This window comes from Oculina patagonica, chromosome 5, assembly GCF_052425735.1.
Source record: "Oculina patagonica isolate OP01 chromosome 5, crgOcupat, whole genome shotgun sequence".
Classification (NCBI taxonomy): domain Eukaryota; kingdom Metazoa; phylum Cnidaria; class Anthozoa; order Scleractinia; family Oculinidae; genus Oculina; species Oculina patagonica.
Genome location: NC_135762.1, coordinates 9684962 through 9711007, shown reverse-complemented (window position 1 = coordinate 9711007; position 26046 = coordinate 9684962). Strand labels below are relative to the sequence as shown.

The 26046-nt window shown below is 39.3% G+C and overlaps 3 protein-coding genes across 3 annotated transcripts in view; all 3 read left to right on the top strand.

The window, feature by feature from the left end:
* The window catches only part of LOC144655424 (uncharacterized), a 223723-nt gene that overhangs the window by 83506 nt on the left and 114171 nt on the right, over positions 1-26046 (top strand). The gene's annotated exons all lie outside the window — the stretch shown is intronic.
* The window catches only part of LOC144655394 (uncharacterized), a 147797-nt gene continuing 126547 nt past the window's right edge, over positions 4797-26046 (top strand). The window contains exon 1 of the mRNA XM_078515644.1: positions 4797-4847. The gene's annotated coding sequence lies outside the window, so the exon portion shown is untranslated. The remainder of the gene's footprint in view (positions 4848-26046) is intronic.
* On the top strand, positions 9903-25468 carry LOC144654034 (uncharacterized). The gene is made up of 5 exons (XM_078514150.1): positions 9903-10307; positions 11159-12315; positions 16226-16330; positions 18192-18251; positions 24716-25468. The coding sequence occupies exons 2-5, from the start codon at positions 11212-11214 to the stop codon at positions 25124-25126; spliced, it is 1680 nt and encodes a 559-aa protein (XP_078370276.1). The 5' UTR covers positions 9903-10307; positions 11159-11211; the 3' UTR covers positions 25127-25468.

Below are 26046 nucleotides of genomic sequence, written 5' to 3'. Positions count from 1 at the left end.
TTTACAAATAAATCAAATGGATATTTCATATTTGTGTTTCCTGAGTTAATAAACGTCTCTCTTTGCGCGTTCAATTCTCCCCCAACTAGTAAGATGAACGAGATTAGACCCGAAAAATTCCCTACTGACGTAGCTCTGCAGCCTGCAGATGATTGGCCTGGTTAGTATATCAGATACAAATGAATCTTCGCTTGTTTACCACTTTCTTACTTTAAGTAAACAGTCGTCTTTTGAGCTTAATTTTTACCATTTGAGAAGATAAACATAACTTTATAAAGCATAACTTTATTTCAAGTGAATCCCACACTTACGAAGACTTACTAGCTTATTGAAGGAAATCTCTAAAATTAATAAATAAACGAAGGTGTCCGAGAAAAGACTCACAAACATTTCTACACTGTACAGTGTAGTGTCTGATTGCTTTTTCCCAAACCTGTCTCAGGCTCTTCAAGCGTTGACCGACCAGTGACCAATAACAGGCACTACACGAATCTTCGGGCTACGTCGACTCTTGAGCGGGGCAACAATTGAGCGTGCAAAAGCAAAAGTCTGGTGTAATTCCCACGGTAACCCGTTTGAATGAAATTTTCATCGTACCATATTAAGGTCAGTAAAAGTTACTCGAAATAAGACAAGGAAAGAAATGAAACCTTTTACAGACTGTGTCCCAAACACGAACGACTGGGTGGGAGGCTAGCTTAAATTCGGCTTTAATGCAATCTTCATTTTCTAGATCAAGTTATTATTTTTCGGGATTATTGTTGTTATCTATCTGCTGTGAGCTATCAACTAAATTCAAATATTTACAGGCAACTGAAAATACACTACTCTTCTAGACGAGCAAGTCAGTGATTAGTTTGACTATTGTGGCTCCAAAGAAGGGCGTTTAGGCACCAAGTCGCGAGTGTTTTGTTTCTCTCTCGGTTCAAGCGGCAGTTCTCGCACGCGCGACGTCCGAGGCTTGTCAAACACGCGCGTGTGAAGAGCGAGTAAAAATGACTAGGTTTGTAATAATTGTTCACAGCGAGCCTGATCCCAGGTAGCCTGCGTTGCTGGCGGTATTGTTGGGTTTTAAAAGTGCTCACTAGCAAGCGGCTTCGCCGCGACAACGAGCGGCGCAGCCGCGAGTGGCTTGGGGAGAAGAAGCTGAAATACCAGCTTCTCCTCCCCAAGCCACTTGCGGCTGCGCCACTCGTTGTCGCGGCTTCGCCGCTTGCTAGTGAGCACTTTTAAAACCCAACAATACCGCCAGCTACGCAGGCTAGATCCCAGGAAATGTTTTGTGTTTGCGCCAATTACTGTTATGTAATATAGGATTTTGATTGACGTCATCGAATGATCTAGAAGCACATGATTGCTGTATATAAGGCCTGGAGAAGGTTGTAATAAATTTAGTTGCAATGTGAATGTAGTGTGGCCTACTGCTTATTCATAGTTTGTCGAAGGTTTGTCACTGACTGTGTTTTTGATGCTATTTTCCAAGACGTTTTGGCTATTGCTTAAGCCTTCATCAGTTAAAAAATCAAAGCTTTCACACGCGATTTAAAATAGCAGCACGTTAGCGCGCGCTTTAAAACATAACGTGTAAAAATTTTCAAAAATAATACGACTTCTTTAATTTTCACAAACATGTTTCGACGGTACATCCGTCATCGTCAGTGTGACGTGTTGTTGTGATCAACAACACGTGGTTGGGTTTTCACAATGACATTCAGAATTTATTTAATATTTTGCGTAAGAATCTCTATCCCGAGCATGTATTAGACATGTTACTTCACCGTTATGTCACGAGAGCAGTAGTAGGGAACGACACACGACCTTCAACAGGTGTCGAGCAACAGGAGTTGCCCAAGCACTATTTCAAGATCCCCTACATCGGGCATTTTTCGGGTGTTGCACAACAAAGGGTACGCAAGCTAATCGATCGATTCTGTAAACCCATCGACATCAAATTTGTTTATTCTACTTTTAAAATTAAGAACTTGTTCAACGTGAAAGATCCTCTCCCTGACAGGCTCCGTACGCGCATCGTGTACAAATTTTCTTGTGCAAGCTGTAATGCTTGTTCCGTTGGCGAAACAAGCCGACATTTCTCCACGCGCGTGCACGAGCACTTGTCATCGGACAGAAACTCTCACGTTTATAAGCATTTGCAGGCTTCAGAGTCATGCCGTACCTCTTGTAACTTAGACTGCATCAAGATCTTATAGACTCTGCGCCTACTAAGTACCAGGTTAAGCTTAAGGAGTCTATGTACATCAAGTGGGAAAAGCCGAACCTTAATCAACAGGTCAAACACATCAATTTGACGCTTTCCCTATAGCTGCACGCGCGCGCGCTTCTTTTTAATTCCGTTAACTTCGAAATTTATTTAGCGTATTGCTTTTCAACGCAATGTAACGTATGATTTGTAACAGGCACGTTTTAAATCACTGTAAACTTTCACAACCGTCACACTGACGATGACGGATGTACCGTCGAAACATGTTTGTGAAAATTAAAAAAGTCGTATTATTTTTGAAAATTTCTACAATTTTGCTGCTGTCTCGACCATTTGGAGCAATCAGTAACGTGTAAAAGTTTGAAACAAAAGAAACGTGGCGCAAAACTCACTCACGCACGTGACAAGGACTTGTAAACCTCTGGGATGACAGCATGGTCGTTCCCAGAGTGCGGATCCTTAACCCTATTCAGACTGGCCTTTTTTTGGACCTTCTCAGACCGGGGGGGGGCTTCGGAAGCCCCCCTTCCCCCCCTATGTAACTTCCAGAATATTTAAGCAATCACCATGAAACTTATAGGATATATTCTACGTCCGAAACTCTTTCTTTTGGTATACGTCACGTGGGATGGTGACGTCATATCACGTGACAATTACATCATGATGTCAAAACAGCCGCCATCTTGGATCCGCCATCTTGGATTTCAAAATTGTTCCAAAATGCCAGAAAACCACCCAAAATCACTGCAAAGTACTCAAAATGAATAAAAATGTGCTTTAAACCGGTAAAAATGTAAAAATAAGTCCATTTAAGTTGATTTTTATTAACAGAAACACGCAAAATTACAAATTTGGGAAAACATGCCTGTCAAAATGCCGTTGCCATGGTGATGTCAAGTTCCTGACACATCATCCAACCGTACGAAATTGTTGCCAGATAAATTTTAGGAAAAGTCAGAAAGTTTGACAGCGTTTGGTTAAATCTTAAAAAAGTTATAAAAGTTCAAAGTTAGCGCGGGCCTCAAAAGCCCCCCCCCCCCCCCGGTCTGAATAGGGTTAATGGACAACCAGGCTTCCAAAAAGAGTCGCTTGTGGTAATTTGGCTCATGTCCAACTACATTGATGGCATTGGTGATTATTTTCATGTACATGGCAGGAGATCTTCGAGTCAGGGTCGAACATGGCCACTGCCCGTTTGTGTTCCACAATCCGGGTCTTTAATGGTCGCTCCGTGGTATACAAAATTACAGTTGGTGCAACTGATTTTGTAAACTACGCCAGATGTTGGGCGGTCAACATCATTTTGAGCCTTTGGGCGCGGAAACAAACTGTTCACAGTTTTTAGCGGTTTGTGGGCGACTTTGATCTCTTGTTGTCTCAAAATGCGGCCAATCTGTTCGGAAATGCCTTGAACATAAGGGAGTACCACGAAGCCATTAGTTGGTAAATCTGCTAGTGGTTTTGACAAAATTAAAACAGTACATCGGAAAAAGAATTAAAAAACGTAAAGAAATTAGAGTATTGAGATACGTAAAGACGCATTCGGACCAAATTGGCCCACACTGTCGGAGCTTATCTCGGTTTCTGTATTTAACATTAAGCCGCTAGGAGTCTTGCCTCTCCTCCGGGACAAATTTTTATCCATCAGTTATTTAAGTTAAAACAAAGTTGATATTTTATTAATCTGAATACGGACAGAATAGAGAATTTCCACAAGCACTGCTGCCAGGTAGAATAGGCCAATTTACGAGCGGAATGTGTCCAACCCTATACACTACCTCTCAGTGAGTGCAAAAACAAATATTTTCCAGTTTCCCCTGCGCGAAACACTTTTCGAAAAGAAATCGTGTTTCTCGGAAAAAAGGAAATGTTTCTGTTGTATTTCTCAAACTCATTAATAATCATAACCGTGAAGTAGGTTTGAATGCCCGGGCGATTTTATTTCTCCGTTTACTCATTTGAGAAGATATATCAGACACTTGAGACAGTGTTTTATCGCCTATCCAAACACCTCGAATTTCGTTAAACATAATCCGCTGCGCGTTGTATTTTCAACTTTCTTCTGGGAGTTTAGAAGCTTTTAGATATCCCGATGAAACACTGTCGCTCGTGTTTGATATAATACTTTAAAACTATTTTCCCTCCTTTCCGCCACGTTCAAGCTATATAAGCCGTGTGTAACAAGCATTCCCGCCTGTATCCAGCTATGGCCAGAGTGTCCTTTCTTGGCGACTTTTATAATTATCAAAAACCAAGGGTATCCCGTTTCTCTGCCCGACCCAGATGAATTCCGAAGCTAGTACTGAAACATTGCTCATTCTTGGGGTGTTCCGATGTTCCTGCGTTCCAGCGTTCCTACGTCCAAATTCCTGCGGAGAGGTTGCGGAACGGTGGGTTGCTGGATTCCAAAGACTGGGCTCCAGTGTAATCACTGTCATGGCGCATTCTCGTCCCCATAGCCCTTTCGTTTCTCTTAGCCGGCTTGGCACGAGAAAACGGAGGGCCCTCTGTTTCCTCGTGCCAAGGCCCAGCCGGCTAAGAGAAACGAAAGGGCTATGGGGACGAGAATGTGTCATGGCGGCGTACATGTGATTTGTTGTCGAAGACGTTTTTGCTGTATATTAAGGTAAGAGTCTGTGAGAATACCTTTCATGTCTAGCTTAGTTTTAGAATGCGAGTTCACTCATATACATCTCATTGAATAAGAATACAGGGCTTAAAATCACCGTAGGCAGGGCCGTAACCAGACCTTTACAATAGACGAGGCAAGATCTTGCTTTCCAGAAAATTTTCAAATTTAGAAGCTTTGGAACTCTTTCTTCGTCATTTTTCAAAAGGTATTTATTGAGAAAAATCAGTCTTGTTCAACTTGGGATTATTTGGCCAACAAAATATTTTTTGGGTTAAAATGTAAACGAGACAAGTGCTTCGTCTTGTCTCTTGCTATTTAGGGCTCTGGTAGGCCAGTCACCAGTCAGGAAGATGAAATTTTGGCTCGATCGTAAACTACCTCGGTTCTAGCCGGTGAATTATAGCTAAAAAGTAGCATTATATATGGGTTATTGACCAAGCGTGAGGTCAAGATAGCAGTATATTGGCCAAGTTCTTTTTTTGCGTGTTTATAGATCGAGACGAAGTTGAGGTCCATAAACACGCAATAAAAGAATGAGGCCAATATCCTGCCTTCTTGACCGAACAAGCTTGGTCAATAAAGGATTTATTATATGACTTTTTTCGAGTACTGAAAAGCAAGCCAGTTGCATGCACATTCAATGGCGCACTCTAAAATCATTTCATTGGTTTAAAAGTTTAATGAGTGACTGTCAAATTCTTGAATGAATCAAATTGAAGTAAAACGACGCGACAACAGCGAAATTCAACTCTATCTTGACCGCTCAGTTAGCCAATCAGAGCACGAGATTCGCTTCATCTTGACCGCTCACGGAGCTAGTCATATAATAACATAGATTAGCGGATTGTGTTTGAGTCAATTTTGTGTGCCTTAAATTCGCCCGATTGACAGGAGTGACCTCCACAATTCGCCTGGCATGTGTCGAAATCACACTTTAGAATGGCCCAATAGCTACCGAGCCTGAAAACAATTCGATAGATTTCTTTTTTGGCACACTTACCGCCAAGATAAACAACTGGGTAGCCAGATTTATTTTATAACCGGCACTGGCTGTGGTCATGTTGCTTAGTGACTGCCGAGTATAATGGCAGGTCAGGATGCGCTTTGCATGGCCACTAGTCATCAAAGGCAAGAAGGTTGACAACAAAGAAACCTACCGTATTTTCTCAAAATTTACTTAAAACTTTGCTTGGAAGACCCGGCATTTATATGAAGCCAGCTTTTAATTGGGGCTGGCATAATTTTATTAACTAAATGCATTTTGCTATCAATTTTTCAGGCTGATTTATTATTATAAATTCTCCAAGACCTAGGGGCAGTTTGTCAAAGTGGGACAATTTTTCCCCTCATCCCACCCCGACAAACCTTCCCTGGGTCTCTCTTCGTCTTAGCTGCTGTTGTACCACATCCATCCAAGTTAATATGTTATGGCAGACTTGTCCTTTACACATTTATTAAAATAACCAAGTAGCATACCGTACTAGTATGTCACAGCAGTGGTTTAATGTTTTCAAGAGAATACATTTACTTGTTAGCTCAACTGCAAATAAGCACCTGGACCTCGATCAAACACTACCGGTGTTTATTTAAAAATTCAGTAGTTTCTACTAGGCATGTATATGAGGCCAGCATTAAACCAGGGCTCTGTGTTTTTAAAATTGAGAAAATATGGTACATGCAACAAAACATGATATGCTGAAATTAATGATATGATATTTCAAACCAGAAACTGAGGAAAATATGCTGCATAATACAGCAAAAGAAACATAAAAATGTTATGTAATAAAATATTCGTATACAATTCTCTAATAAGTTCAAAATCTCTTGTGTCCATCTCACTCTTGGGGTGCCTGGTGTTTCCGCTTCCGACGTTCCTGCACTCCCCGCCTGTGGTACTGTATTTACCAGACTCTGGAGACTGAGCTCCAGTGTAATTTTAATATAAATTCAATAAAACTCTAAGTTATCCACATGGACAAAAATTTGGCTAAACTGCTGAAAACCGCACAACTGAAACTGAACTGAATAATGGCTACACCATCAGAGCAAACACTAGGAGTGAAAGTAGCACAAATTATTTCTCATGGTTATACATTTTTTTAGGCGGTGACGCAACGCCTATATGCTGTGGCCCGTGGACGGGCAATGTTACGATTACTCCAACCGAGTAGCACTGGGAACTAGGCACTTTGTTGTTTACTCAGTTTTGGTACGCCATCTTTGATTGTCATGAGTACTGAATCAACTTTAAGATCATCCATCGGCAAAACGCGTTTGATTTCTAACGTACAGTTAAACAGAGTTTTGGGTTCAAGGGAGAATGATGTACTGGATAATTGTGAGCTCGCTTAAAGAACTTTTCTACCGAAGTCGGCATACGTGATGGCAGACTAACTTGACTGATGTTGAATTTGACGAGTGAAGGCCGGTTAGTGTCATAACTTTTGAAACCTTTTCAAAAGGGAGACCGATGGCAGCAGTATCTTGATTAGATTGCAAAGGTGAGCTATCTGAAATCTTTGTTTGCTTAACCTTTGACGTGCATTGTTGTCGATAATATTTAAGTTTAAGTTAATTTTCTTTTCTTTTCCCTTCGCGACTCGCCATCTTCATTTTACTGCTTTTGATAATATTTATTCGGGTATTTATCTCAAGCCATTAAAAACAAAACAGTGACGGTATCCGTATTCCTATTTGTACGAGAAGCCAGAATTAAGAATTAAGAAATTAAGAAAGAACTTCTACCCTATTTCTAGTAAGCGGTGTTGACTTCATTACATTTCAGACCATTTCAATACGGTAGTGTCACACAATCTTCAGTATCGACTAGGTGTGGAAATCAATCCTGGGCCTTTCTGTTGCTAAATGACGAAGTTCATAATGATTTAATGTATTTATCTTATCATACTGTAAGTTTGTAATGTATTGCATTGGAGGTTCGTTTTGTAGTCAAGGCAAATAAAAATTAAAATGAATAAGAAAAATGCAATTTCTGGGATCATTGTAAAGCGTCATCGCCTGTGCATGCATGTATGCGTGCCGGTTATTTTTCATGGTTATACATGAAAAAAAAAAAAATGGTTATACATGCCTACATGACTGACAATTTTTTAATGTGAAATCTTAATTTTTTTAATTGTATAGGCTCGTTTTATAGATGACTGCTGTCATGTGCACGAGAAGTGTAGATAGGGCTACATTTGTACTTATTACATACCCCGGTAGTTGAAAAAAATTCTAACTTTTGCTGTGCAGTAAAATTATGCGGACTGCAGACTCTAGTCTAGAAATCCTGTGAAACTTTTATCCATGTAGAGTAAAGGGCAAAGGAATAACTCTAGTTATTACAAATAACACTCTGGTTTACCTGTTTACTTCATGTATGGTTAGCTTAATTCAATAACTGGTATACGTAACTTGGTGTGTATGTGTGATGAGCGTGCTCGCCAGGAAATTAAAAAAAAAACACCCCTAAAAGGTACTAGAATCTCATTTATTTTGTGGGCATGGCCCACTTCTAAGAGGTTCATAGTTTTTTATTGTTCATTGTACTATTTCCATTTTGTTTTCATTGTTATTCTTTGCAGAGTTCCACTTCTGCCACTTAAATATATCATTTAAACGGTTGTGTAGTACTCTGTAAGGCATTAAACACAAATAGAGGATTTTGAATTAAAGTTTTTCTTTTGTCCTGTGGCAATGACAAAAGCATGATGGCCATTGTAAGCTCGTAAAAATATTGGGTCTTTTCACACGTCATTAACAGTAAACACAATCTTTTAACATTTGGGCATAAAAATATAAAGGCATTCCCTGTTTAGACTGTTGTGCTCATAAGGCACAAAGCAACATAGATTTGATGTTAGGGTTGCATAATAATCCTAATAATGAATTTGTAGTGCAAAAATGTCATGTGAATATGCTCAAATGCACAGTTTTATAATCTAAATACCTATAAAAAAGAAAGTTGCAATCACAAAATTAAAATTGCATCTTTTAAGGGGGTTGGTCACGGTATTTTAGGTAATTCTATTATTTTAGCTAATTAAGAGCTCTCAACTTTAAATTGACAAGGCAAAAGTCTTGCCAAAAATCACGGCCACATAACGAACAAGGATTATTTTCGAGCATTATAAATTTACATTTTAGTAGTGTTGTCGATGACCAGACCCAAACCTCTACTCGGCCATACTTCAAGTCATGCAATGTTTAAAAGCTATAAATCAGTTCTTAATGGAAACTTTACTAAAACTTCGGTTTTTACTAAGAATGATTAGTGTAAAATGTTCAATTTTTAAGTGTTTGGGCCGCGCATAACAAGAAAAGCAAAACTCGCACTTTGGAAGAATTTTCTACGCTTCACTGGGGCACTCGGAACTAAATTGACAACGATAGGAAAGAGAAATTACCGGAGATTACGGTGCTGGAAATTCTGTAGCGATTTGACCAATTTCACGGAAGATATTTCGCTTCGAGTGAGATGCTGTCGAAAATAGTTTCCAGCCTTGGGAATATTTAATAAAGTACACGTGTTCAAAATTTCGCAAAGCAATTACTCGTCCAAATCGCTTCAAATTGGCTCGAGGAGCTGGCAAACAAGAAAGAACACGAAACTGCAACAGTGTAAGTCGATTTTATTCGTAAAACGTTCGAATTTCTATATCGTGAAAGAAAACTGTTTCATTCCCATACAAATCCTTATAAATTGAGTCTTAGAGTACTGTGGTTCTTATCGTTAGCTTGGGCTGCCTGTGGTTATTAATGGCAACTTTAGGAATCCTCTATTCTTGACTTGGCATGTTTAGTGTGAATTTTCGAGTTTTGAGCGAAATGTATTTTTTTTGTGTCATAAAAAGGATGGAAAATTAATGAGACAAACACGCCCAGACTTCTAAGGTTTACGTCATTCAAGGGAATTCCCATTCTGCTATATAAGAACAGCTCAATCGTTCTTCTGAAATTTGATTTAATTCTTTGCTTTAAAATTCCATTCCTGAAACGAGTAATTCACTGTTTTAAACAGAAATTCAACCCAACACTGGATGCTGATTGAATAGATTGTCTGGCTTCAAGCAACAGGATCGTTGAAATTTGGACAGCATTTGCATATAAGGAACACCTCTCAGAGGTGAATTCTGCAAAGGAAAAACATTACTGGAACAGAAAAACAAAACATCACGCAAGAAAATACTGCCCTTTGTCACGCAATACCACCCGGCGTTGCCTAACCTTAAGAACTTACTCATGGGAAAATGGCACCTTATACAGAATCAACCACAATGACGAAATATCTTCAAGGAGCCTCCCCTCATATCTTATCGCAAAGGAAAATCACTAAAGACACTTTCATCAAAGCTAAACTATAAAGGCTTTTGACACTATTCTTTTTGCGAACTGCAGGAGTCGTGCAGGCCCGTCAACACTAAACACACGATGTCTGGCTTCAGGCGACAGGTACGTGAGAATTTTAAGGTTCCCTAATTTGCATAAGATGGGTCAACGACATTTTTCCCACTTTAAGTTTTGCCAGTAGTTTTTTGTGACTTTTCAGAGCACAATGTCTTGCCTCTCTTTTGGAATTATAATAGGGTTTAAAAAAGTAAGCGAAGAACAAAATGATGAGAAACGTGGCATTTGATGGTTGCCGAAATTATGCAAATTCTGGCCAAATTCCCACGTGCCTGTCAGACAACAATCCAATCAACATTCGAGTTTTGACTCGAGCCGCCGTTTGAACATTCAAATATTCAATTCGAGAATGGAATATTAAAGGAAAAAATGAAATCAAGGGCGCTTTCCATTCAACCAAAAATTCTGGTTTGAGTTTCCGGAAAATTCCAGTGGCAAATGGAACAGCATTTTCCAACTTTTCCGGTTGACTGCACGGAAGGCAAAACAAAATTTGCATATGGTCAGGTAGTGCGTCTAATGTGGAAATTTCTACGGTGCATTACTGTTGCCGGTTTCCTGCACATATTCCTGCACATACTTTTGCAAATAAAAAGCATTCCGAGCACTGAAAATAGATTTGGAATTTCCGGGGTTTTCGGTTGAATGGTTCGCATTTCGGAAAGTCAACACTTTCCGGATTTTCTGGAACTTTCCGAGCAAATTTCTGTACCAAGCGCTCCAAATTTTCATTAGCGAATTAATTAATTAATTAATTACTAAAAATGATAATAATAATAATAATATTAATAATAATTCACTCTTGATAGGAACGCTTTAACTGTTTTTGACTGAAAATTGAAGGCGATATACTAAAAACAAGGCCTAATACCTATTTTCTGTTACCATTTCCTCAGGAATACGCAGAAGCATCTATCTTCACAGTTACGTTCACTAATCTACCAAACAGATGCCTCGTAAGGGGGTCAAGTGTAACTTTGCTGTAAGCGAAGAAGGAAGTGTTATTCGACCTAAAGCGACAGAAGAGATGGCAGTTTACAATCGTCATGAACAAACACAAAGTGGAAAGAAGCGGTATGCATGTAAGCATTGTAATAAGACCTTTAGATATTCAGGAAGTTACAAGGAACACGAACGAACACATACAGGTGTGAAGCCGTATGCATGCAAGCATTGTAATAAGTGCTTTAGCCGTTCATCAAGTTACAAGAAACATGAACGGATACATACAGGAGTAAAACCGTATGCATGTAGGCATTGTAACAAGTGCTTCAGCTGTTCAACGAATTGCAAGAGGCATGAAGTAACACACACAGGCGCGAAGCCGTATACCTGCAAGATTTGCAATGTGGCCTTTAGCGATCCATCAAACTTTAGAAAACATGAAAGAATACATACGGGAGTTAAGCCATATACATGCAAGTATTGTAATAAGTGCTTTAGCCAATTATCAAATTGCAAGATACATGAACGAACACATACAGGAGTGAAGCCGTTTACATGCAAGCATTGTAGTAAGTGCTTTAGCCAATCATCAGAGTGTAAGATACATGAACGATTACATACAGGAGTGAAACCGTATCCATGCAAGCATTGTAATAGTTGCTTTAGGCAGTCATCAGAGTGCAAGATACATGAACGAACACACACAGGAGTAAAGCCATATACATGCAAGCATTGTGATAAGTGCTTTAGCCAATTGTCACATTGCAAGAGACATGAACGATTACATGCAGGGGTAAAGCCCTATATATGCAAACATTGTGGTAAGTCATTTAGGCAATCGTCTCACTGCAAGAGCCATGAAAGGGGACACGGGCGAGGAAATTCAATAAAGCGAAAGCAGTATGGTAAGCAACTTCAACAAGAAAGACACCTTCAGGAACCAACAGCAACTCGCTGTGGCAAAAAGTCCCATATGTTGTCTTTGTTGACTGCAGAAAATTCAAGCCAAGTTGAAAGCCTCACCTGTTGGATTTGTCAGGAGGAATTTAGCAGTAAGGCATCTATCGTACAACATTACGATGATCATATGAAAAGAGCAATGCTCATGTAAATGACATTTTTAGCTGAAAAGGTCTTGACCTTATTTTTTTAGCGGAGCTCCCAGAGCAGAGCCCCATACACATAGAAAATAAACAGAACCATGCTTCTGGTTTTTCATGGTCATCATGGCTAGCGGCATGGTTCGCGGGCGCGTACGACGTACGTACGTCGCCCCAACATGGCGGCCATACTCTAGAAATAGGTTAAGGTTAGGTTAACGTCAGTTTGTTATTGGACATCCATGTTATGGTCAATGACAGCTATCAAAACAAGGTATCCGCCGGCCAGTATCATTTAGAAATCATCGAGGTCGAATGTTTTTTTGAAAGTTGACCAAGTAATGAGTTGCATTGGATCGCGGGCTCAAGTCTTATATTTTTCTGTCAACGGTCAGTAAATTCGATTTTAAAAAAGGGCAAAGCAAAGAACCGGGGAGCTCCGCTTTTAGGCTTGGCTAAATCTATTTAATAGTGTTAATTTTAGACTCAGTACAATATGGTTGGCAGTGATCATTGTTTCAAAAGTGTTTCTTATATCCATTACAGGGGCAGAATATGCCTCGCGGCGAACACAGTTTTCTGACGTTTTTTTAGTTTATTTTTTACCTCTTCTCACCTTTTTACCTGTAAGATATCTGCGATTGTCCTGCAGCTGCCTTAAAACACTGCCACGATAAACGGCTTGTTGATTTAGGGTTTAAAATTATTTCAAAAACTCATTAATAATTCACTAAGTAAATTCACCAAACAAATTAATTAATGATTGGCTTTAGTATTTTAACTGATGAAGGCTTAAGAACTAGCCGAAACGTCTTTGAAAGTAACATCAAAAAACAATCAGCGTCAAAACCACAAACAAACTAAATTAATGATCCATATGTGTCTAAATATCTGATAAACTTTGCGTCCAATTTTCGAGGCCAAAATAACCCCAAATCTCTATATTAGTGCAAAAAAACACTACTGCTCATTTATTAAACATTACATATTCCCTGGGTTAATACTTTTTGATCATTATGTCATTTGCTACGGCATGGTTTTCTTCTGTTTTTGGTTTAAGCGTGACATGGCCATTTCAGGAAACGTGTTCATATATCTTGGCTTCTTCCTGACACCAAAGGCAGTAGATATTTTCAAAGCAAAGGCTACTTCAAATTTACTTAAATCGCATCAATCTTTAAAGGTATTAATTGCTTTCTCTCTCTGAAACTTTTTGAGATGAGCATATTTAGAAGGGTGACCTTCATTGTAGAGCCTGTTAGTCAAGCGGGCCTGGAAAAGCTGTTACTGGCCCTCGTCGCATAATTTCCATGTTTTTCGTCATTGTTCTGTTATTAAGCAGCTAGTCAGTGACGGGTTTATAAAAATCAGATTGACTTTTACTCTTGTCGGTTACACCTCGAAGTTTACACTTGGCTGACTGAGTATAAATCATATTCAATACACGGTGGTATTTTGGGGAATCAGTCAAATTGGAGAGTTATACGGTGTTAGTTTTGTAAATAAACGTTATTGTTTAGGAGAAACATATTAGGAGTGAAGAAAATCGAGAAATGATTTTTATTTTTTTATTAAATATTTTTGTGAAGTTAAAGAGCTTATATTTGGCAGTTTGCTACGTTTTGGATATTACCTCATTACTTAATTGGGAATTATCACATTATGTTTCAATTATTACCGTTGTGTAGTTTCAGATTATTTCTGTAATTAACAAAGATGATTTTTTTGAAGAATCAGATGTAATATTAAGTGGTCACAATTAATTAAGGAATTTGAAGTTGACCGTTTGTATAAGCTAACCGTTATTACGCTGTAAAATGTTTAAAATTATGTTGGTTTTGTTTTGTTCGATTAATACACAACTTGAAATGCTAAAAAAGACTAAAATGTGATTGTATGGTTAGTATATTATCGTTAAAAAAATTAAATGAATATCTCATCCTTGTTTATCCTAAGTGGAAAGACGTCTCTCTTTACGCGCTCAATTCTCGTCCACCTCGTGAGATCAATGCGATTGGACCTAAATAATTCCCTACTGCAGAAGAGTGGCCTGGTTAGTATCATTCTCGTCCCCATAGCCATTTCGTTTCTCTTAGCCGGCTGGGCCTTGGCACGAGAAAACGAAGGGATCTGGGGACACAGGATTTCCAGTGCTAGATTCTAGGACTTCCGGTCTTCATGTATACAGTCATAACGTTTTAAAAGAATGTATGAGAGAGTCGTTACGTTTTCAACTTCCGTTTAGGATTTCTTTGCCAATCAAAATTCGAATTAATCCAAAAATCCTATGTCCCCAGAGCCCTTCGTTTTCTCGTGCCAAGCCGGCTAAGAGAAACGAAAGGGCTATGGGGACCAGAATGTATTAGTATATCAGATACAAATAAAACATTTGTTGTTCACCCCTTCCTTACTCTAAATAAACAGACCTCTCTTGCACTTAAATTTTCCCACACACAGAAAATGTCCGAGATAAGACGCTAGAAATTCCACACTGATGACGTACTCTGCAGAGTTCAGTGGAATGTCTCAGATTGGTTATTACCAACCTCGCCCCAGGCTCTTTCAGGCGTTCGCCAAGCAACAACCAATCAGAGACCAAACACGACCTTTGTAAAGCCACGTCATCAATATCAATTCTTAAATGAAACCTCAGACGTCGCTCGAAAACAGAAGTCTGGTTTAATTCTCGGGCTAACCCTTGTCATAACTTTAGATTCAGTAAAAACTACTCGATATAAGACGCTGAAAGAAACAAACTAACAGTGTGTGTCGCTTCTTTAATGTATTTTTCCGCATTACGGTTGTTATTTATACCTGCTGTAAGGCTTCATACAAATATATATATTTAAAGGCAACTGAGAATATACTGGTGTTAATTTGGCTTTTTTGGTATAATGTAGTTTCCAGATTTAATAGAAATAGGTTTGTTTTCTCTCGATAGTGAGCCCTTCCCAGGGGGGTCCATGTTCCCTTATTTACCCCCACCCCCTCCCAGAAAAAATCCCTTGTGATTTCCTGTTCTCTAAAATTATATTATTGAGTTTTTTTTTATCCCTGTTTCCTAAAATGTCAGAAACACAGTTTTCGTTTCCGTGTTCCAGGTTCATTTTCTGTCAGTTTCCTGTTTCTGTTTGTTCCTTTTTTCCCAGTTATTTTATGGCCATGTTCCCCTGTTCCCTGAATTCGCTGGGTGGGGTTCGATAGTTTCCTGACACTCTTATAGCAAGTCTCAAGGTTTTCTTTCTTTCGAAGCAAGCGACAGTTTACGCACGCATCACGTGCTGTGCTTGTTATCACGCGTGCAAAGTGCGAGTTAATTTGCTGGGAGTGGAAAACGATCGATTTGCTATGATACACTCACGACACGCGAATGCATTGTTACACTCGCGTATCGAAAAAGTGTAGAGTTCGGAGTTGAACACACTAAGTGGTGTAGCATGAAGGAATTGGGTCAGGGGTCTTGCTTATCCGCCTGAATACAATATTAATCCATCGGGTTCTGAAGGCAAACAAAATTAATATTTTATCGAGCAGAATATAAGCAGAAAAGGAAATTTTTACAAACACTGTCTCCCAGGCTGTATCTGTCAATATTCAAACACAATTTATCCACGCGTACCAATACGTCACAAAGGGCGCGTGACAAATATTTCCCAGTTTCCCCGGGCGCAAGACAATTAGTTTTGATAGCAACTCGTGTTTCTCCGGATCAAGGAAATGTTTCTGTAATACTTTCAAAACTAGTTTTGCTTCTCTCGCGCACGTAATAGCTATATATACCGTGTGTAACAAGCATTCCTGCCTGTATCGAAAAGCTAGGGATATCCCGTATCATTTGAAAAAGCCAACCGTGCAGTCTTGGGGGTGCTCCGGCGTTCCCGCGGTCCGACATTTCTATGTTCCTGCGTTCTTTGCCAGCGTTACTGTGGTTTCCGGACTGGGAAGAATGGGCTCTTGTGTAAACACGGTAATGGCGGCGTACATGTGTTTTGTTGTCGAATACATTTACACTGTTTTATAAAGGTAAGAGAGTCTATTTCAATGCCGTTTGTATATCTGGCTACGCTGTAGAATGCAGGATTGCATCAGTATACGCGTCTCACTTTATAGGAATACAGGGCTTAGCTTGAAATAATCACCGGTCAGTCGCCAGTCAGCAGTGAGTCAAACAACAACATTTAAGCTTTATTTGCATGACCATAAAACATTACAGTATTGCAAAAGCATAAGGTAATATATAATAGTAATAATTACAATAAAAAGTAATTAAACAAAACTAATCAAATAATCAGTGATCAAGAATTTGATAATAATTTGTCTCTCATTTCAATACATATGGGTTATTGACCAAGCGTGAGGTCGAGATGGCAGGATATTGGCCGAGTTCTTTTTTTGCGTGTTTATGGGCCGAGACGAAGTCGAGGTCCATAAACACGCAAAAAAAGAACGAGGCCAATATCCTGCCTTCTTGACCGAACAAGCTTGGTCAATAAAGGATTTATTATATGACTTTTTTCGAGTACTGAAAAGGAAGCCAGTTGCATGCACAACCAATGGCGCACGCTAAAATCATTTCATTGGTCAAGTAATAAATAATGAGTGACTGTCAAATATTTGAATGAATCGAGACGAAGTAAAACGACGCGACAACAGCGAAATTCACCTCTTTTAAACCTCAAAAGGATATTGAAATGGCTAAAATTGCGTATCAACGTTGAGTTTGAAGCCTTAAAACAAGAATGTCCATTCCATCTGGCCGCCAGCTTTTGATTATTGGACGTTCTGCAGCGTATTTGCTCGCTTCTGGTGCTTTAGTGGTGCAAACCTGCCGTCGCGGTGACACGAGCTGAATATTGAAATTGTGATTGTTGAAAGCGTTTGGGACTTATAAATACACAGGAAAAGCTTGAACTTTCCTACATTATTGATTTAAATGTTCGTCCCGACCTTATTCGACATGAGCGTTAGAGGCTTCGGTGAAAGGATGTTTTAAAAGCTTGCAGTGCCTGGTTCGACGTGCCGTCCGCTTTCTCCATCAAGATTTACACAAACGACAAGTTTGCCGAATTCTTTATTCTTCAGGTATGTCACCGACTTCTCTCCCTTTTCCGCCGAAAAAAACCGATATTATGTCTTCAAGTCGCTTTGCGTTTTAATTTTTGTAGTAGCTGGTTGTTGTGGCAAATTAATAAAATTCACGAAACTCGTTAACATTTGTTGTTTAATTAGTTTGTTCTCGTTCGCTTCAAGACCTATTTCTTTGTAATCGGACTCTCTTTCGCTAGAAACAGGCAGAAAATCTTTGTGTTGTTTCGGAAAATGGTTTCTGACACAAGTTTATGACGGAAAAGCTTTTTGTAGTACCGTCGACGGAACTGAAAAGTTTTTTCGCTTGCGGGAACACAGCGGGCGATCCCGAGCGGTCAAGATGGCTCCATCTTGACCGCTCGGGTAGCCAATCAGAGCACGGGATTCGTTTCATCTTGACCGCTCACGGAGCTAGTCATATAATAAAGGACGATATTAACTGCACTAATTGCATCGAAATTTTTTGTGCTATTTTACTGGAAAAGATGTCTCTAATTGACAAATATCTTGGACAATGAAATAGAAAATGGGTTTCATCTTCAAAATTATGCCCACACATAGTGCAAAGTCTGTTACTTCTGGGGATATTGTTATATCTTCCTGTTTCAATCAGGAGTTTGTGATTACTTATTCTGAGTTTCACAAGCGTTTTTCGATTAGGATTTTTTCTAGTCAAATCTAAATAGGGTGAAGGTGTATAACTGTCTTTAAAAGTATTATAAAATTCTAGTTTTTGCGAATTACAAAGGGAATGTTTCCAATAAGCGATGTATTTCTTTTTCATTTGATCTACAAGGTACGTTATCTTAGTGTCAGGACACTACATGGTCAAACACGTTGTCACTGTTTTATAAAGGTAAGTGAGTCTGTTAGATTGCTTTCTTTATATCTAGCTCAGATTTAAAATACAGGGAGACAGATTTACATCTCACTAAATATGAATACCACGCTTGAAATAAGCACAAGTCAGTCGCTGTCAGGATGACCGACCAAATAAATAGCATGAAGCATCTTGGAGTTTTGTTCGGTGAAAATAATAAACAATGATATTTAGATAATGAGGCGACTGTTGTTGAGGCCAAAGGCTAAATCGACTATCATCTTATAGAAATCAACAGCAAAAAATCTGATTGTTGTAGTATAATTATAACTAAATTTCCTTTCCGTCAATGAAGCGCTTAGCATAGAGTTGGCTATAACAATCTCATATACAACAAGCGTGAGTGGAATGATTGTTTTATTACTATATCACTCAGGAGATAATGTGCTAACAAAGTGTGTGAGGCCTTGCCGATACCGTAAAATTCCGGTTATAAGCCCCCCCCCGCTTATAAACCCCCCCGTTATAGGCCCATCAACCTGGAAACAATAAAATACATCCGGTTATAAGCCCCCCCCCCCCCCCGATATAAGCCCCCCTCTACCGGATGACAGTACTGAACAGGGCAAAATGTTGGTTTTTTGTGCGTTTTTAACTTAAAAACGTATTTCGATCAACACTCCCGAGGCTCGTTTCGAAACGTTTTTTTCCTTCCGCTTATGAGCCCTCCCGAATATAAGCCCCTCCGCTTATAAGCCCAACCAAAAACCCTTACGAAGTTGTATAAGCCCAGGGCTGATAACTGGAATTCTACGGTATTTCTATTGGTTCCTTTTAAAATACACTTTGAAGTTGGACAGTAGAGAATTTTTCCGATATCAATTTGTGCCGGGACGCCACAAGAAAAGTATTTCGAATTTCGTTAAGGACTCATGCACTTTGTTGGTTAATATCTCATGAAAAATTTGGCCAAGTTTTGTCAAATTCTGAGAAATCTACATATCCTATAAATTCATTTGAACAGGTAATTCATTTGAGGTAACTCAAATGCTGCAAGCCACAAGTATTTTTATATGGAAGAAATACCTTTAAGGAACACCTTGGTCGGTTTTGAATGATGTCTTTCCAAAGAAACAATGTACCACGCAAACATGTAGTAGGATTAAGGTTAATATTAGAATGGAGTGTGTAGCCATGAACTCGTGGCTTATTCCTGGCAGTCTGTGCGGTCGGTATAAAACGCAGACCATGCAGACTGCAGACTGCAGACTGCAGACCGTGCAGACGGTGCAGACGGTGCAGACCGTGCAGACTGAGTAATTTTTTTTTCTTCTTTTTTTACATTGTGTTTCACAAAACTTTTCACGAACGGTTTCCGAAGTTCGTTTGAAATTCGCGAAGTTCGCTACGAACTTTAGGGGGAATTTCATTAAGTAGTTGTCAATCAAATTACGAACTTCGAAACGAAATTGTGAATTTCACGTGCAGCGAAGTTGAAAGGTTGAGGAGTTCGCAACTTGAGAAGAAGTTCGTCCAGTTTGTTTAATTTGGTGAAATGAATCCGTTTACGGTGTAAGGAAAGGCAATTTCAAGTCCAGGAAGGCAGGAAATCATCTAAAGTTGGCTTCAAGGTCAAGGATTATTTTATTTAGCTTCCAGCTTGTTGAGTTTTCTTCTACTGTCAGAGAGCGCGTTACACTGTAAACATTGGAACATTTTAAGTTTTAGGTAAAACGAACTGGTCGGATATAGCAGTTTATTTGTTAAGTTCAGGTTTCTAGTTCAATTTTATAACGTAAACAAATGCTTCGGTTGGTAGTTATGCTTTGGGAATACAGGGTTTTCTTGAGAAATCCCCCAAAATTTTTTACACTGTCCTTAATAATAAAATATAAGTAATTCATAAATAAATACACATTTCAATTGTTCCAAAGCAAGTGTTGTTTATTAGTAAAAAAAAATTTAACCAAAGCTTATTTTTTTCGCAAATATAAATTATTTCAGAGGAACAGAGTTTATAATTATCACGAACAGACAGATGGCGTGACTTGCGTGTTGTGTAAACACAGAAGTATAACAACACGGAATTGAAAAGTTCTGGTTTTCCGCAGATTTTCCAAACTGATGTGTATTCAAGAAGGAAAACGTTTTTTTCTCTTTAGAAGATTTTTACGGCACACACAAACAGTATTTTTATATGTAAACCGGTTCATCTGTTGAAATTTTTTCCTTCGAAACTGCACACGGCAGAACTTGTAATCTATTTTTAGTCGGGTGTCGGGTGACATTGGGAAAACTCAGTTGTAACATTCACAAACCATTTTCAGGGCCGCCTTGCTTTTTAGTCCGTTGTCGGACCGTTGATGTCCTGCCTTACTGGACTTGGGATTGCTTTTTCCTGTACTGGGAACGGATTCATTTCACCAAATTAAACAAACTGGACGAACTTCTTCTCAAGTTGCGAACTCCTCAACCTTTCAACTTCGCTGCACGTGAAATTCACAATTTCGTTTCGAAGTTCGTAATTTGATTGACAACTACTTAATGAAATTCCCCCTAAAGTTCGTAGCGAACTTCGCGAATTTCAAACGAACTTCGGAAACCGTTCGTGAAAAGTTTTGTGAAACACAATGTAAAAAAAGAAGAAAAAAAAATTACTCAGTCTGCACGGTCTGCACCGTCTGCACCGTCTGCACGGTCTGCAGTCTGCAGTCTGCAGTCTGCATGGTCTGCGTTTTATACCGACCGCAGTCTGTGCCATAGAACAAAGGTGAGGTAAAGGTGGGTTCCCAATCACAAGCCTGTTTTCCTTGAAATCATGAATGATGTCTAGTTTTAGGACAATTTTATGAATATTGTATTGAATACACATTATCGAAGAAACCACAGGCAGACAATCCTCTGTGTTTGAGGCAGCATGACATAAGCATCAGGCTATGTGCTATTTGATCCCATACATTCACTGTAATTTGTAACGGTTGACCTTGGCTTGAGTCGACTGATCGTGAGAAATGCTCCATAAAATACTGAATTTCGCATCTTCTGATCCCAAACTTTGATCAAGCCAGATAAATAGAGCTCACTTACCTTTTATCTTTTGTGTGATCTTTTGTGTTTTTATGGGGTTTTGAGGCCGTTAATTCCTCGCTAGTCGTCACCGCCCTCAGCTTAAGTAAGAAAAAAAGACAATATCGGTGTTATGATCGACCACTTTGGCCCACATCCTCTGACGATGGCGATTTCGCAGCAAACTTGGAAATTCACAGCAGCTTTTAATCATGTTAGAATCGAACAATAGCGGTGATTTTTGGCACAGATCTTTGAAAATTACCTACCTTTAACTTGTCTGAGGCTGGATGGCGAGCAACGCATGGAATTGAACTGCAAATATGACTGCTGGCCATTGAGTGTTTTGAAATTTGGCCTTTTTGAGTGCTAGCACACAAAGTGCACTAAATCCACAAATGGCTCAGAATAAGCAACTTGCTTCAAAAAATGGCATCATATCATCTGCACTGAGTGTTGTTCGTCCTTCGTAGTCGAAGGTGACCAAAGACATCTAGTTTGTTGGTAAATTCACGATCATGGGTACGTTTCTTTTATCTTACTGATGTCAGACACATTTGCCGTGTGCAGTTTGATGCTGACCTTGGCGTGTGTAAAAAATGGCAATTTTCTTCCATCATAGTTTTAACAAAATCAATTCTGCCGACCCCATATGATAGCTTGCAGCTGCGCTCACAATATACATCAACAAGGAGCTGAAAATAAATGTACATGAATCTTCAACCTTTTCTCTTTTTTATATTCATCCAACGAGATAAATTTATAAAGGGGTGTGGCAAGTCTGGCGATGAAGCAAGCCAGCAGAAAACAGCAGCATCTCATGAGCAGAGCACCTGCTCCTGCAGTTCACATGCAATGTTTTGATTGACAGCTGTAAAAATAAATCAGATTACATTGACTTATCTCTATGATGTTACTCGTGTCAAAATCCCATGGTGACGCTACATTTAAGAATGAGCACACTGCAGGTGATACAGGTTGCTTGCAAGCAGCCATTTTGATTTTCAAGCCTGCACATCCCTTCCTTATGCAGAAATCTCCTGGGAAACCAGAGAGTGACTTGTAGCAAGTCTATGACAGGTGTGGCTATTGGTTTAATTAAGTTCTGTTTCGGCCACAATTTTGTCAAACACAAAGTGGACTGCTGCATCATTTTAAAATATAATTATGTATAGTATTTTTTTATAGCTGAAGAGTTTCTGTGTTGAAATAAAGATTGTGTTACAGTCGAAGCTCTCGTAAGCGGACACCTTCGGGACGCGAAAAAAGTGTCCGCAACTGGAGCTGGCCGCTTACGAGAATGGTTCTCGTAAGCGGCCACTAGAGGTGTAGGGGATAGATGGCCGCTAACGGGAGCTTGCCCAGCTAGCATAATGCTAATATGCATGTAAGTGTTGTTTTGAAATGTAACCGGACGTGGATGACGACAAAACAAACACCGAAATATGGTGTACTGTAATTACTGTAAAATGATTGTGACGAACAGCGATGTGAAGTTGATTGATAAAATCAAGAAACAGGTTTTTATAGGATTTTCTTTGGCCTGTCCGCTTTCAGGAGCTTAAAAACAAAGAAAAAGTCTAAGTTGTGATCTCTGAAAGTGTCCGCGGCCGCTTACGTGAATGTCCGCTTACGACAATGTCAAAATACAGAGTTTGTATGGAAGTTAAAACGGGTTTTCAAACAAGGCGGTCGTAAGTAGGGCTGTCCGCTTACGAGAGTGTCCGTTAAGAGAGCTTCAACTGTATCTTATTTTATAATTTTTCCAAAAAGGAAGTGTGAGTCAGCTGTATTTATTCTTTTCCCCTTGCACAGTAAAACAATTATCTCAAAGGGTACCCACCATATTAGCCACATGTGACTTATTTCTTCTTTGTTAAATTTTGCATAACTTCTTCTTTGTACATAACATAACGAATCTAGGCTGCATTTAGACTTTTTAGGTTTCCTGAAAAACTTTCAAAAGTTCATGCTCCCATCTCAAAGTTAAATCGCTATTCAATTGATATGCAAGTTGATCAAAAATCGATAGGGTGTACAACGTGCCACAAATGTAAAATCTCAATTATCAACCATTATTTGACAACTATTTACCGAAATGGAGGTGGCTAGTCATGGATATTTACTTCTAGCCACTGACACTGAAGTGAATACTTGTTGAACCCTATCCAGCTGGAGGGGGGGGGGGGGCGGAAAGTGCCCACGCTGACTTTGGACGCTTATAACTTTTTCAAGATTCAACCAAACGCTGCCAAACTTTGTAAGTTTATCTAAAAATATCTGGCAATAATTTGGCAGGATAGGTAGTTGTGTCAGGATCTTGATGTCACCATGGCAACGGCATTTTGACAGGCATGTTTTCCCAAATTTTGAAATTTTGTGTTTCTATTAATAAAAAATAGCTTTAATGCAATTATTTTCACCATTTTACGGTTTTAAAGCACAGTTTTATTGATTTTCAGTACTTTGCAGTTTTTTGACAGTTTTCTGGCGTTTTGGAAAAATTTTGAAATCCAAGATGGCGGCTGTTTTTACATTATGGCGTAACTGTCACGTGAAGTGACGTCATCATCCCACGTGACGTATACCAAAAGATACATGCTATATATCCTCTAAGATTCATTGTGATTGCTTAAATATTCTTGACGTTACGGAGGGGGACGGAATACCCCCTCCCGTCTGAAAGATCCAAAAAAGCCCGGTCTGAATAGGGTTTATTATTATTCCACTATTGCACCATTTTACCATATTAGGGCAAAAGAACGCGCAAAATATGCCACGTTATTACACAGTAGAACAGGGCAAAAATACGGGCGGACAAACTTACGGGATACTGGCCCAAACAAAGTGGAAAAAAATGGAATAATAACTCCCTTATTCGATGGTTTAATACATAATACGAGCAGACATTTTGTTCGTTGCTCGTATTTTTCTTCGCAAAATATCCGCGCGTATTATATGTTAAACCATCGAATAAGGTGTTTGTATACTAAAACAGTGAGATAAAATAAAGCCCGAAAGAATGGTTTTTGACTAGTTTATTGCTGTCAAAAGATACAAAATTCTCGCGCACGTTGCTCGGAGGCAAAGGATATTCAGAGTTTGAGTAGTCAATCAGCACGCACCAACGCGAACAATCTTCGATCAATTTGAGATATTGCAACATTTTGTCTTCGTATTGGAAGTGACATAAGAGTCCTTAGGATCAGCGAAATTTTGTACACACAAACTCCAAAAGGCTTTCGTAATAAGCTTAAATTAAATAAGCAACTGTATTGTAGAATGTAGCTCTCGCTGGAGGTCAAAAAAGTGAAAAGCAAATGTGTCGCGGTTCACTATCAAAATCAAAATATGAGTGCCATCTCCTAGAACATCAGACACATCTACCTGCATGTAAACAACATGAAGCCAAATATCCGTTTTCACTTCTTTAGGAATGCGCAGAAGCATCTATCTTGACAGCAAAGTTAATTGAACTACAAACAAGATGCCTCGTGACAGGAGCTGTGGAGTGCAACGCGCCTGTAAGCGAAAAAGGAAATGTTAGTCGACCTGAAGTGACAGGAGAGATAGCACATGAGTGCAAGTATTGTGGCCAGTACTTTTTCGACGCATCTGCTTGCAAACAACATGAACAAACACACGTTGCATTGAAGCCGTATTCATGTAAGTACTGCAAGAAGTGCTTTGGCTATTCATCACAATGCAAGAGACATGAACAAACACATACAGGAGAGAAGCCTCATTCATGCAAGCATTGTAATAAGTGCTTTAGCACATCATCAAGTTGCAAGCTACATGAACGTACGCATACAGGATCAAAGCCGTATACATGCATGCATTGAACGAGTGCACACAAAGGTGAAGCCGTACAGGTGCAAGCATTGCGAGAAAAGCTTCAACCAATCATGGCATTGCAAACGTCATGAACGAACACATAAAGATGCTATTTTACGTGAGGTAACAGGAGAGATAGCACATAAGTGCAAGTATTGTGACCAGTTCTTTAGCGACTTATCGACTTGCAAACGACATGAACAAACGCACATTGAAAAAAACTGTATACATGCAAGCATTGCAAGAAGTGCTTTAGCTATTCATCAAATTGCAAAAGACATGAACAAACACATACAGGAGAGAAGCCTCATTCATGCAAGCATTGTAATAAGTGCTTTAGCACATCATCAAGTTGCAAGCTACATCCAGGTGATCTGGTCGTCTAAAATTAGCCAATCAGAGCCGGGGAGAAAAAAATTTTTAAAGCCGCACAGAATTCCTTGCGCGCTTCGGCCGAGGCCACGGCACTTGACATTTGACAATGCGATTCGGGTTTGGGAGTTTATTTGAAGAGAAATTCTTCTTCAATAACAGAAGATGTCGTAACTTACCGTCATTCGATGCAAAAGACGTTTTATTCGCTGCTGAAAATGCTATTTTGTTTTCGACGAAGCAGAAGGTCGACTGCAGGGGCGGATCCAGGGGGGGTGGATTGGGTGGCTAGCCACCCCCCTTGATCCACCAGAAAAAATGAAAATGAACATATTAAAATAGAAAATAAGGACAATGTACATCAACCTTTCATAGTCAGGCGGCCGTTCAAAGTTAGGAAAGGCCATTTTTCCAAAATAGGGGATTTTCGACAGCCTGTTTTACGAACTTCTGGCTTAATGTAACAAAACATGTGTGTATAATTTGAAAAAAAAAATAGAATTCTCTTAACTTTCGAGAGTTATTTTAGCCTTGCTGGAATGATTTTCTTCTCCAT

Bases quoted from the DNA above. Each gene is read 5' to 3' on its own strand.
- LOC144654034 (XM_078514150.1), top strand. From the start codon at position 11,212: ATGCCTCGTAAGGGGGTCAAGTGTAACTTTGCTGTAAGCGAAGAAGGA. The intron at 12,316-16,225 runs TAAATGACATTT...GTTCTTTGCCAG, and splicing joins TGAAAAGAGCAATGCTCATG to CGTTACTGTGGTTTCCGGAC. The intron at 16,331-18,191 runs GTAAGAGAGTCT...TTGATCTACAAG, and splicing joins ATTTACACTGTTTTATAAAG to GTACGTTATCTTAGTGTCAG.